General features: G+C 39.3%; 1 protein-coding gene across 3 annotated transcripts in view; it reads left to right on the forward strand.

The window, feature by feature from the left end:
• MAN2B2 (mannosidase alpha class 2B member 2) overlaps positions 1–3,416 on the forward strand; it is a 32,795-nt gene extending 29,379 nt beyond the window's left edge. For all 3 annotated transcript variants that reach the window (XR_011141110.1, XM_068943413.1, XM_068943415.1), the window contains 3 exons: positions 84–196; positions 1,137–1,254; positions 3,195–3,416. Coding sequence is in view for 2 of the 3 variants with exons in the window: in XM_068943413.1 (XP_068799514.1) it covers positions 84–196; positions 1,137–1,254; positions 3,195–3,289 (326 nt within the window). In the remaining variant the exon portion in view is untranslated. The remainder of the gene's footprint in view (positions 1–83; positions 197–1,136; positions 1,255–3,194) is intronic.
• Positions 3,417–14,196: the final 10,780 nt, after the last annotated feature.

Raw genomic sequence — 14,196 nt, forward strand, 5'->3', positions numbered from 1 at the left:
AGTGTAAAACTCAAAAATCATGTTTTACAGTTGGTTTTATTTTTTAAGTAAGAAAAAGTTTGCCTTTTGTTTTTCTCCTAAAGGTAAACAAAAGCAAGGTGATGCAGACTTCAGTCGTGTCCTGCTAAGAATTAGGCACCTGTATGAAGTGGGAGAAGATCCTGTGCTGTCTCAACCTGTGATAGTGAATTTGAAGGTAAAACTTAATCCTTCAAGACGGAGTACTACCACTCAGGGTGTGTTTGCTTCAGAGAAAACTGATTCTGGAATGAAACTTTTTTGTTACAGATGCCACAAAAGGTAGATAGGAAAATACTAGTAAAACTTTATCCTCAGAAAGAAGCAAATCGTATTTCCTCAGCTTTGTTCCAAAGAAGCATTACTTTGGATGAAGCTACCATAGGCACAGTACAAGGATTTACATAAACATCTATAAAACTGTTCTTGTTGGGGTCAACTGGTCCATTGGTTATATAACACTTCCTGCAGTACCTTAACCAGTGCAGAGAGTGAGTCTGTTTTGCTGTTTCTTTAGTTATTGCAAGTTATACCTATTGTTAATGACAAGTGAATGGAGTTAAAAGAAATAAACTTTTGGTTGTTCTCTCCTTAGTTTTTCTGTGAGTTGATGGAACTTTGGTCGCTTCCGTCATGTACTCTGTATTTTCAGTTTCTTGTTCTCTGTGTTTTCAGTTTCTTGTTTGATCTTTCATACAGTAGCAGGTTATTTTATAATGTGGCAGGTGTGTATTTTAAAATGTGAAATTTAGAATATGAAAGTGTGATTGTGATGGCAGAAACTTGGGGAACAAGATGGGGTGTTGTGTCTCCATTTTTTTCAAAAAAAAAAAGAGTTTCATTTTTTTCAGATGGAGAGACTAGTAGGCTCTGAACTGTGCTGCAACAGTGGAAGCTCACAACACCTCACCTCCTTAGGTGAAGCCTGGTGTGTCTGTAGCTGCCTTTGTGTTGAAGGAACTAGAGCATCTTTTAAAATCTCTACTGTTCTGGTTGATCGATCAGTGCTATAGATGAAAGGTCTGCTTGGTCTACCTGCATATCAGGCCAGTGAGTGCAGTACTATTCATCTCTGAAAAAACTGATTTGATTACTTGCTTTTTGTTTTTTATTCACAGTCTTTGCTGAAGGGATTAGGATCAGTGATGTCAGTGGAAGAGCGATCACTCACAGGTACCTGGGATATAAACACTTTGAAACGGTGGAAGTGGAAGACTGCACAATATCCAAGCAAAGGTAGGGGAACAGGGTGGTGTTTGTATTGTCGTCAATGAATAGCCTAATTCAGGATATAGAAACAGCTGCGAAAGTAAAAATGAGTTGTTCTGTATAACAGACCTGTGCTCTAGCACAGCCTGCAAGCAGTAACATTTAGCAAAGATTCACTGCAAGAACTAGACTGCTATATCTCTTAATGGTCGACTTTCCCTAGAAGCGTTAAGCTTGAAATCTTTCTGGAGTTAACTTTGCCCAGATAAAAGTGGCAAAACTATGAAGTCACACTTGTGACACAAATTGATTTTTGTTAGATGTTGATGAACCGTATTAATCTAAGCTTAAAGCTGTTTCCAGAAAAACAGGACAGCTGGAGTTAAAAATCCCCACTGTAATCAGCTTAAAGGACTCTGTAGATAGGATTCAAGGTAGGGCTCACTCAAGTCAGATGCTGTGGGTGACCTCATTTCATTTCTCAGTTCAGTTACGTGCTTGGACCTTGTCCGTACCGTCACTTTGTTATGGAAACAGTTCAACCCTAGGTTTCCGAGGAGCAGAGTCTCATGCACATGTGACAGTGAAATTAATTATTTATTTACATGACTACAGCATAATAACAGCTCGAGCTGGGTGTCTCCAGGGAGGGACCCCAAACAAAGAAATCCTGGGGGTAATTGTACCCTTTACAGTTTTATTTCCTGCCTGCTGGTGAACGTCTCCTCTGGTTTTCTTTACTCGGTTGGTGTTCTCTCTCCTTCTGACTGGTGTGTGTCGTCTCCTGTCTGGTCTTGGCAGCCAGCCTGGGATGAAGGCCATGTCCTTGTTTCCCACAGTCCCTTATCTTCTCAAAGGTCAACCACAACCCAGGTGCATCCCATCTCGTCTCCTACATTCTACTTTGTATCCTCCTTAGCTAATTTTGTATCTTTATTAGCTAGTTTTGATTGTTTTTTTTTTTTTTGTGGTTACATCATCGGCAATGTCATATCATCAGCAATGTTTCTCAAGTTCATTTGACAATTCGGCCTTGAGGCCTGCCGACTTCATCTACTTTAGGCACTTATGCTAAGTAAGAATCAGACTTAAGCTAAGCTGAAGCTAAGTTAGCTACGGTTTCCTTCTCTAACGGTGCTGAAGCTAAATCAGTTATGATTTCCTTCTCTAGCACACTTGCATCCATATATATGCCTTTCTAGTAAAAAAAAAAAAAATTGCGAAGACATTGACTTGGGCAAGCTGGGAGTTCAATGCTCTACCTTACCTGCAGCTAGGAACCTATGTGCTTTAAAAGACATGAGCATAACTCATGGTTACTGTGGTCTGGTAGAGGGAAAGCACTGGAAAACAATGAATGCATCTTCCCCTCAATCACTTGGAAATGGTCGTTGTAGCTTGTATATTGCATTAGTGAGAACTATGAGATGCCTCCAGAGACGCTAGAAATGTACATGAGTGACATCAGTGTACATAAAGTAATTGAGGTATGTGTTTGTATCGTGGTGATTACAACTAACCTTCTAGGTTAATCTACTTCAGAGCTAAGTGCTGGTACTCTAGCAACTTTTCAGTAAAGTTTACAACCGGAACATAGTACTGCACAAGAATGGTAAGGAAAAATGTCTATAAAAGCAAGTAATTTAAAGGCTGCAGAACAGAGAGGAAACTGTTCATCGTTTGTGGAACAGTTGTGTTACTAGTTAATCATGATGAAGAAAAGGTGTAGGACTAAGGAGTTGCTCACACTTGCTGTATGAGTCAGTGTGTGAAAAGTAGGTGGTTGTATATTTTAATATTATGAATGAGTGCATGTTAAGCCCCATGCTCCTTGTAGTTTTAAGGAGAAGAATCTGCTCAAACACTAGCTTAAGGGATGGATGAGTTCAAAACGCTGAGATGGAAGAGTATGCACGTTTGGCTAATGGTTCTTTTTCAATAATTACCTACATTTTTGTGTTTTACAGGATTCTCCAATAACACAGAGACCTCAGAAAACTGTATAGTAACAGTTCATCCCATGGAAATAAGGACTTTTTTTGTATACTTTCAAGACCAATAAGGTTTGGCGTTGTATTGAATAGGTTCCAATATTTGAAGACATGAGTGATCTTGAAAAAAAGATTCTGCTGCTGTTAGTGGAAAGAACAGTCATTTTGGAATAAACTTTAAATTTGATTAAACTTTTAGCCTGAGTTTTGGATGTTTTTGGTTGATTATTTGCAACTCAATTTTTCTGAAACATGCTAAATTTGAAAAAATTGACCTTGGTGTTGCAGTGCAAACATATTGAACACTTTCATGTTTGCTGCGGATGGTTTTAAAGTGATTGTTTCTGAGATGCTTCATTGTGGAGCACTGGCAGTCGTATTAGTCCTCTAGTCTTGAATTGTCTTTTTAATGGAGGCAGTCTCAAGAATCTTTTCTCAGGGTCTTTTATTGTTAGAGCAGATGGCTTCCAAACCGGTGTCATTTGGCTTGCCAAATGACATTCTTTCCTACGCTGAGAGAGGTATGCCTTGTCGAGCTACTTTGTTCATTTTGCCCTTTGGGCAACAACTGTAAAGTTTCTACTTTGCTGCAAACTGAAATTGAATGTAAGGTTTGTATTTCTCTGCATTGTGAAGTTCATTTAAGCTCTGTCTCTTTAAGCTTCAGAACTAGTTGGCTCTGCTTTGCCTTCTTAGTCTTTGACTTCTTAGTCTTCTGATCTGGATAAACTAGAGCTAGGCTGTGGATGGAAGGTGTATTGCCACATGGCCAGCAACTAACTCATCACGTAACCTGAAGCAGGTACACCATTCTCATGCTGTGGTTGTGGCACTTTAAACTGTCATGTTTACCAGGTTCAAAGAACATGCGGGAAATACTTCATTGACAAAAGTAGAAGTTAATAACGAAGGACTGTGTTTAGGGTTAAACTGGTGGTAGGTGCAAATTCTAAGCAGATCTGCTTGAGCAGCGGCTAAAGGAAGCATGGGCAGTGGCTAGCTTTTCTAATAGCTAGTACCTTTTTATATTAAAACGAAAGTTGCATTTTTCCTTTTTTCTGCTCAGCTCTAATCAACGTGTGGCTGTGGAGTATGATTCTGTTCACATGTCATTGGACATCTCTGTTTTGGAGATACTCAAAAGCCATCTGGACATGATCCTGTGCAGCGTGCTCCAGGTGACCCTGCTTGAGCAGGGGGGTTGGACTAGGTGATCTCCAGAGGTCCCTTCCGGCGTCAACCATTCTGTGATTTTAATGATGCCAATAAAAATGCACATGGCTCAGCTGAGTCAGGTCTGTCACTTTTACTGCAGTGGTAATGCTGAATTGTGCTTGGTGCAACACTCTGCAAAACACTATATTCCTGGCCAATGGAATGTAAAAGTGAGAGAGGAAATATATGGATTTAAAAGAGAAAAATAAATCAACAATTCCAGATCTAGATTCATGTAAAAATGATGTTTTAATGTAGTGATTTTTCTGATGTAGTTAGTTCAGCTGCTCAGCAATAATTTCCCTCATGTGGAGACACTATTCAGGAACAAATAAAGTGAAAAGGACTCTTCCAGAATAGTTATTGTGAAATAGTTTTGATGGGAGAGCTGCACAGCCTGTGTATACTAACTGGTTGCACCTTGTTTAAAATCTCCACAGAAACTGCCATTTTCAGTTACTGGATGAAGAAAGATCGTTTTGTATTTTGCACCGATTCTTTTTTCACCCGTGGCTGTGAATAGTGTTACTCCCATCCACCCTGCCTTGGTGCATTGAAAGCTGTTTTCCTGCAACGTTAAGCTCATAGGGGAAGCATATAGTACTGTAACTGGGATTGCTGCAGTAAAGCACAGTGAAAGCTATTTCTGTTTTGTGCATGTATTTGGAAAATGAAATGTGTTCAGCTGAGTCATTTTTCCTTGCTTTTCTCCTTCCCTGCTTGGATACACTATGTTGGTAAAGGATATACTGAGGAGGTTACTCAGTGGTATGGTTTCACTTCGTGTTTTTAAGAACAAAGTGGTGTTCACTAATGTTGGTAACAGTAAGTCATGCTGGTAGATTATAAAAAATGATCCTACCTCTTGAGTGGGCAAATTCCCTGGCCAGTCCTGTTCAAGAAGTGCCTGCCCTGCGAGTGGTATAGGATGCTACAGCTGTTAACCCGGAGTGCTGCTTTTGCAGGTGAGAATGAATTCTGCAAAAACTTCCTGTTAGCAGGATTGTATAAGCAGGAATACCTCATTACTAGCTGGTTTATCTATGCGTGTGGGTTTTTGTGTGCTTTTGGTTTTTTTTTTTTTGTTTTTTAACTTAAGAGACATAGCTGGACAAAACGAATAACATATATACCATACGAAGAACAGAACTGCACTGATGTAATGAGAACTTACGGTCTGTTACACTGAGGTTAGGTATCGGTTAAAAAGCCCAAGCAACAGTGTATTTGAGTTGGAGAACGGGCTGATTCACAATTTAGTCACAATAAAAGTGAAATATCCCAATTTCAAGCAAACCCTTTCTCTTGGCATATCTGCAACTTTCTATGATATTTGTTATGATTTGAAAAAGATGCTGAAAAGGTAAATTTGAATAAAAACTTTTTTAAAAAAAATCTGGTTAAATGTCTTTGACTTAGTACTTCAGAATTTTATTTGAAGTAAAATTTCAGGTTAAGTTGTCATGGCAAGTGAATGTATAAGGTCTTTGCTCCATCTTTTCATTCCACTGAAGCGGGATTACGAACTCATTTGAGCACCGTGAGTTTCACACGTGCTCTCCTCAGCGCTGTTGTATTGTAATAAGCTTCCCCAGCTAACAGTGACGCTCGAAAATGCTGCTTCCTCACTGATACTTGTGTTACAAGCTCTGAAACACGTATGACACGTGGTTTGGGGGGAGGACAGGAGACGGGACAGGTCTAATCCTCTTTAAAAGTTTCAAATGTCTTTTCAGTATGTCTCCACTGGTGCATGCTATGGAGAAAAGCTTTGAGAGAGAGAGATGCGCAAAGCATCCGGAAGAGCCTGGCTGTAACTCTCACCGCCTCTGTGAGAGGGGAGCCCCTCTGTGCTGAGCGGGGGCTCTGCAACCCTCTCTAACACGCAGGCAAGCGAAGGTGCAGGTTGACAGAATCCAGCATTGTGGATGAAGTTTCAAAGATTAAGAATCAGCTGAAGAAACAGAAGAGAATCGAAACGGATCTTTCTATTGTAGATGCTTTCCTGACCTGTACAGCCATTATATGTGATGTACTTGCCTGGCAGCAAAGCCAGCTTAAGAAATTTTCACACCTTATTTTACAGCTCACTAAGATGAGAGCGTGTGGGGCTGTGCTGTAACCCGGTGAAGTAACCTGGGCTAAAAATAGAACCTCTTTTTTCCAGCCCCTTTTTCTGTGTGCTGATTCATTTCATCTCTAGCAGTGGATGCTTTGGGTTAAACTGAAGCATTTTTTCAGAGTAAACATAAGCTGCTATCAGCACTATTGAAAAAGCTTTGCCTAGTCTCTAGACAAAATATTCTACATGCTGGAGTTGCCCGTTGCATGCCTCAACACTGAATGCATAAACTTAAATGTTTAAATCAAGGGGAAAAAAAATTTTAAACCTTTGGTTCACAAATGCATCCTTCATTTATTCTCAGTCTTTAACCAATCGTTCCAAAGACAATATGAATGTCAGTGCTAACAGGTATAATAGAATGGAATAATATCCTTAGCGTAAATTATTTGCTTTAATATAATCTTTCACTTGCTTCAATTTAAAGGGTTTGTTTTGTCCTCACTAGCTAAAGGTCATAATGAATTAAGTCAGCTGAATACCATCAGAAATGGGGATAGCCTGTAGCAAAGTCCTAGAATCAAGCTTTCACTGTCTTTGGCATTTATATTTGCTCCTATCTTGTTTTTTGTTTTACCTACAAATGTAAACTGCACTGGAAATTACTTCTATAATGTAGATATTGAGGAGCAGGTGAAAGGATACGTATGATTTTGTTGCTGACAAATGAAATAGTGCCTGATGTTAGCAGTAGGATATTTTGTAGGAAACACAGGTTCTTGCTAAGTCCTTAACTTTCAAAGTCATTCTAGGACTGGTTCATGGCCACAAATTTCATGTTATCATCATGTCCTCTTTGATTTTTTCTTTTTAACACCTGTCATGACAATTTTGATATAGTCCAACGGAGCGTGCTTGTGGGATAATTTTGCCTGGCTTGTTACCTTTGCATTTGAAAGATCTTCTGCCAAGGGAACAAGACTAAGTAAGCTGGGAAAATGGAAGCAGCATTTTGTCTTCCACGTGCCTAGCCAGGCTAGGTAAGTAAATTTTTTTTAATAACTTGAGGCAAATGAGTTTCCTCAAGATGCCCCTTATACGTAACTTAATGTTATAACTTTAGAACGTTTGAATAGAGCTCTAGAATATGTGATTCAGCCCATGCTTATAATCTTCCAACAAGCCTTGACTGATAGGTATTACATTGGGATTGCATTAGTGCAACTGCACCGGTGGCACTAATAATAAGACGCATTGCATACCCAGTGTAGTGTCCGAATTATCTCTGAGCTAGCATTAGGTGATGCTGGGCACACTGTCAGTATGGCATTTGGACTCTGTATTCCCCCCTTGCTCCTGCTGTTGGAGCTATGCTACCACGAAGGCAACAGTAGGAAAGTGTTTTTCAGAACAGGAAAGAACTTAAGACAAGATTTCAGCAAGACGTTAATGAAATGCCTAATAAAGATAGGAATAATACTTGATATCAGCATAACCTATGTACAATCATTATCTTTTTGGATGCGGATAAAAATATCGGATAGCTTAGATGGAAGGGGGATGCTTTTTCGATGAGCATGTAAACAAAAGAACGTAGCTGAAGAAGTCTCAATCTTATAAAATGCTTTTAGATGAAGGACTGAAAAAGGGCATGGTAAACTTTGAAATGGGAGCTGCAAAGTGTTGAAAAGAAGCTCTTTATATTGTATGAGAAGTTCTTAGTATTAAAAGATAACCAGACACGATTGAAACTTCAAGAAGAAATGTGGGCTCTGAAACAGAAGCGTGTATGATTGCAGTTTCAAAGAGTATAGGGAAAAATTGGGGTTGCATTTGGCTTTTTTCATCATCATCACCACAAGGCGGAGGAGGAAGTTGAACTACAAATCTGACACGCTTTCATTTGTTGTCTGGCGAGTCTTCAAAAGAGGCACCCTGATGCAAGTGCTAATCATCGTGGGTGATGATTGCAATTGCATTGAAAGCTATTTGGACAACGTGTTTTGGCTCCTTAGGTAAGTCCTGAAGTAAGTAGGTAAGTTCTATTTATTTGCTTTGTTTTGTTTATAGTTCCGTCGCCTGCAGTTCTTGAGCTGGATTAAATAGGAAGAAAAAAATTATTTAATCTAGATAGAATTAGTTCTCAAAATCTGTCTACCTCAAATTTGTGCATGTGCGTCCAGGAGAACGTTAACTATATTTTCACAAGACAGAGATGAAAAATAAAGTGTGTGGGGAAATGTAGTGTGCCATGTGGTCAGCAGAAGTTACTAAAAATATATTTTTACAAAAAGATTGCTGTCGAAAAAGTGTAGAGGAGCAAATCTTTCTTAGAAACCCCAAATGATGTTAGGTTAATGCAAGTGCCATTTTGCTAGACCCTCAGACCTGAATATTTATTGTGACTAATGCTAACGTAAAATTTTCGAGCGCTAAAGAGGCTTTCTTCTATATCACGAAGATCTCTCTTCTAGATCGTGAACTACACAAGCAGATAAGGTTTTATGTTTCTTTAATGCAAATTGTTCTGAAAATACTGAAGAGCATTCAGCGATACAAAGAAAAATAGGGAATGGGAGAGATGGAGAAATTACGGACAAAATAATATCTTTACATCTTGGTCTTTTTTCTTTGAAAGGCAGTAAAGCAGCAAGATGGAAAGGCAGCACAGCCTGTAATGCAACTGTATTTTAAATGACCAAATAAATAAACACAAAACCTGAAATTAATGATCAGTATTCTGTCCCCTGATCAGGTTGTAAGTTGTCATTTACACACTGCATCAGTTCTTTCCCTTATTTTTCTGCTGTTTACTACCCTTATAATCTGTCCTTATGGTTCCCTGCCTTTAATTTAGGCAGATACCTTGTTTTAATCTACATTTAAATGCCAAGTTAGCTCTGTCATGCTATGCACAAATTTACAATAATAAATATACTGCATGCTCATCTAGAATGAGACTCTGTCAGTGAAAAAGGGTTGCTTTTTAACATGTGCTTTTAGAGCCTGATCGAATTTCAAAATTGTATAATCTCTGCTGCTGCTGTTTCATACCTATGAGAGTTTTGCAAACAGTTCCTCTGAGATGGGTCTGCGTTTTTCACAGCAGAGCCATGAGCAGTTCAGGCTAGGTAAAACAAATAGTCCCTCGACACTAAACTGGGGAGGGCATTGGGAGGTGGGAAGGGGGACTACTAACTACTGATTGTCTAGCTCCTTTAGGTATGGTGAAAGCATGGCTGTTGCTCAGGGCAAAGGAAAAAAGTAGATTTGCATACTTCCGATGAAACTTATCTTATGCCGTTTATGGGACCAGAAATGTTACGCCCTTTTTACACCAACATATGAGGGATGCAATGATTTGGCCGGAGCTGCAGATAAAAATTTGAAGAAAATCATAGCATCTGTGTTCCTTGTGAGTAGTTTCACGTTTCAGTAACATGAATGCCAGAAGAAAAAAGGATGGTAATTCTTCAATGCCGCATATGAAACAGCCTCAGCAGTCAGGTCGTAGATTTTATAGGATTAGTGCTTTTGTGACCACCATCACTATCATTAGAATTAAAAAAAGGTTCTCTAACCTCCACGCACAGTGATTTCACTTCCAAAGAAAATACTTTGTGCAGTATTGCACAGCATTTCATGTAGATAATCTTGCACATGGACAGTGAGTGATGAAAAGATTCAAAGCAGGAAAGAGTAAAAAGTTTCATTTCCTCTGATATTGTCTCAGTCAGACTTAAATGAAAGTCAGGCAACAGACTTGACGAATCGACTTTGGTCTGAACAGAAAATTGTACGCTAACTAAACTCATGAGATGAATTTGACACACCAGAAACCACTCCTTCAGCAAGAACTTAAAATAAGTTTCAACAAAATATTTAAGAAACTCGCCCCCAAAATCCTGTGTTTCTGTCACTCATTAGAAGCAGTGCAGGACAAGAACTCTAACATGGTGAAAAAAATTTTAGTGGATTTTTCTTTCATTTTGATAAATCATTCATCGTTCATTGATGAAGCATTCCAAATAATTCTTTTTGGAATCATTCCTTATCTGACAGTGAAATCCAAGTGCTTAATATGCTTTAAACTGAAATCAGAAGATATTCAAACTCTATTATAATAGCTTTTTATTTAAAATAAGTATTTCAACAACTACACAGAAAAAGTTAACGTGAAAAGCTTTAACAGGCCAGATGAAAAGTTTCCCTTTGCTACAAGCTAACTGCTGTTGCTTGGGGGAGACGTGGGTAGTAATTAATCTTAACAGTTGGCATAGTGACTTTACAGTATTAACATTTTAAGTATTGTGACTGTAGATGTTGCAGCTGTAATGTCATCTCATTGCTGCTTTCACTTCAAAGCTGCTTGTATTTCTCCACTAGCTACAGGTCTCAATAATTTAGCAGTTATCCAGACACCGACAAAAGCACACTTAACAGTTGGAGACTCCACTGAAATCACATGTATTTGGGAAAAATGGATTCGATTGAGAGATATAGAGTAAGCTGGTATCTTGTCAATAAGGAGAACATCACAAAAACTGTAACGTCAGACGTTGTCTACCTATCCAGTGTCACCCGCGAAAACAAGGATGTGCTGGTGACAGAAGCTGCCAATGTAAATAACACTGGATTTTATTACTGTGAGATAATTATTGAAATACCTTTCTATGAAAGAATGTATGGAAATGGAACAATGCTGACTGTTGAAAAGAAAGGTAAGTTAGCAATAGTATGTGCATGCCATTTAACTTGCCATCATAATTCATACATTGCATTTTATACGTTTCCTCCCTCTCCTGCACCCCTCCCTCAACGCTGCAGATTTCAGGAGGAGTGAGACAAGCATAAAGAGGACCTGAATGACTGTGGCAATCCGCTTACCTCTCTGCCTGCATGCCCCCGTTGTAAAGTGGTCATTTTCTTGCATAAGGGTTTGCTGAGAGGAATTATTGCTGTTAGGGTGTGCGAAATCTGTGTATCAGCTATGTATTTCACAAAAGACCCAAAAATGTTTCCTTCCTAGAAGAGATTCAGTAGGCTAGATGGGACAACGGAGGAATCTGCTCTATGGTAAGGAGTGGCTGAAAGAATCACATGGTTGCTCTGTCTGGTAATAGGCACATTTTACTAGTCTGAGGGAAAAGTTAACGTCCCAGTTCAGAATTTAGCATTGGTAAGCATTAATACAGTGAGTTTTCAAACGTAATTATATTTTTAGGCAATAGGGATGGTGCGTGTTTCACCTAACCTTAAAGAAAGAATGTGTCATACCTGGAGGACAATTTACCTTACTTCTGTTACACAGCTCTCAAGATCCTGTGCGTCGCTTTTTGATGACAACGATGATCTCCCTCTCCTTTTCTGTCGCAGCTGTAGAGAAAGACAAGGTGACTAGCTCTGACTAGACCTTTAACTTTATCAAACGTCCCTGTGGTATATAAACACGACAAGTCACGGGAAGTACCCTTTCTATTCATCCTCCAAAGTCCAATTTTGGACACTGCTGACAACTTGTAGCCGCAAAGGAGGCACAAGAATGATCCAAAGTTTCGAAAACATCAGTGGCAAAGTATGAATGAAATGGTATTGTTCCAGATGAGAGGAAATGGATGTAATAGGCTGTTAAAGAGTTAAAATAATCTGATCTCTTTAAATGAGTTAAATGATCTGATCTCTCACTTGGTCAAGTAGTACTAGCCTTAAAGTACAGTAGAAAAGACTAAGATTAGACAGTGGGGGGAAAAATTCTAATTTCAGGAATAGTGAGCTATAGGGTAGATTGATTTGAGTGTTTCATGGCTTATATCAGGTAGACCTCAGTATAGATGACCCTGTACTTGCGTAGGTGGATGGACTGATTGACTCTTCAGGTTGCTTCCTGTTCTTTTTCTGTTATGTTGATGTTCTTCTCTTGTGTCCTTAAATAGTACATTCCTTTACTTGAAAAATATAATTGCAGAAGCTGACTCACTGGAGAAGAGAGGGATGGCAATTTTGGCCATCATTCCTTTCCTAGTGGCAGTGGGAAGCTTGTATCTTTGCTACAAAAAGAAACAGAACGCAAAACTTTCTGGTGAGTGACAATATTTCCATTTACACATTCTCAAAACTAAATACCTGTTGTGGGATAGGTGAACAGGTACACCTAAAAGGCATCACTGAGAGTAATTTCAAGATACGACTTTTGCTGTCCTGCCCTTGATCTGCTAGGGGGACCTAGAGTTGAGTCATTTGAGAGCAGCAATTACAAGGTACTACTTGTAGTCGAAGTGACTCCTCTTGCAGCTGCTTGCTTGCACTATTTATCTTTCCTTTAAGAGTGATCACTTTGAAGACTAAAGATCTTGGTCTGGCTAGAATATCGAAGGAGTATCAATTCTGGTCCTCTCTTGACAGACCAAAAAAGTGAGGAGCCAGAACATAGCTTCGTGTAATTGTCTTACTCCTGCTATCAGCATTGCCTATTGAATGTGACTCTTGGAAGACCTGGCTTTAGGGACTTTGTGAGTTGTGTTTAAGCTGTAAATAATTTTAAACTAATTGTTAATTTTTGTTGCAAAGCCCTGAACTGAGGGACAGAAGTAGGCACAAGAAAAAAAGTGCTGCAAGGGTATGGGACAAGTATAATATCGGACATCTGCAGGTGGTGGGCCAGACCAGTGATACATAACCTATTATTAGGGTTGCAGTGTGAAGCGTATTCAGCTTGTGAACAGATATAGAAGTGATATCTGTGACTTGAGAAACAATTCAACTTGCAGGTTTAAAAAAAAAAAATTAAAAAAAACCTTAGGGTTTAGACAAGGGAAGTGCCTAAAGCTCCTGTTTTGGTCAATAGAGTTGATCTTGCGGGCTACAAACCGCCCAGTTGTAGTGTCTCCTGGAGGCTGAGCTGACCAGCTCTCTAGACCGCTTTTCATGGCTGTAATGTTGTTGACCAGATCTCCATTGCTGAAGTAGAGTTCAGAAGCCTGCAAGTAACTGATTTCATCTGCAAGCTAAATAGCACCCTAGTAGCTGTCCTCGAGACTATAGCCACACAAGAGCTCTGCAGTCTTACTTGTGTTGCAGAGATCTATTTACTCTTTACCAGTGTACTCTGGTGAAGCACCAGTATGACTCTGGAAATGGACAATAAGCGAGCAGTTACCGTATTTTGTTTGTGGCTAAGGTTCTACCCAGCTGCCTATGCCAGAAGAAAGACATCAGGAGGAGCAGGTGCTTCAGGTAGCAGAGCTTCATGGAAGAAGTGGATTCATCAGTGAAGGAGTGGAGGAAAACTCAACATGTAGTTCTGCTGGATGGGTAAGCGTCATTGTAAAATGACTCTTGCTATGAGAAATGGACTTCCAAAATGAAAGCCTGGGGAGTGCAAGCTGAACAGAAAGCACAGAACGAGCTGTTGTTCCTAGGATGGCACCCTGCTACATACTAAAAAGCTTTGAAGTAGAAAGAAATGTTTTATCATGGGAGTCAACACCTTAAATAAGGAAAAAGGTATTTATGTACTAGAAAAGTATTGGATTCCGCTAATATGTTTAATGATGCTCTAGAATTGCATGGAAAGGAGGGCAGCACAAAGTGGAGAACATAAATCTAGAGACTGGATTGAAGGAGCACAGGAGAAGACAACAGTGGCAATAATATGGCTTTACCTATATTTGTATGCTTGTCATTTTCAGCCAAGTTCAGCTT

The sequence above is a fragment of the Struthio camelus genome, chromosome 4, assembly GCF_040807025.1.
Source record: "Struthio camelus isolate bStrCam1 chromosome 4, bStrCam1.hap1, whole genome shotgun sequence".
In the NCBI taxonomy this organism is placed as follows: domain Eukaryota; kingdom Metazoa; phylum Chordata; class Aves; order Struthioniformes; family Struthionidae; genus Struthio; species Struthio camelus.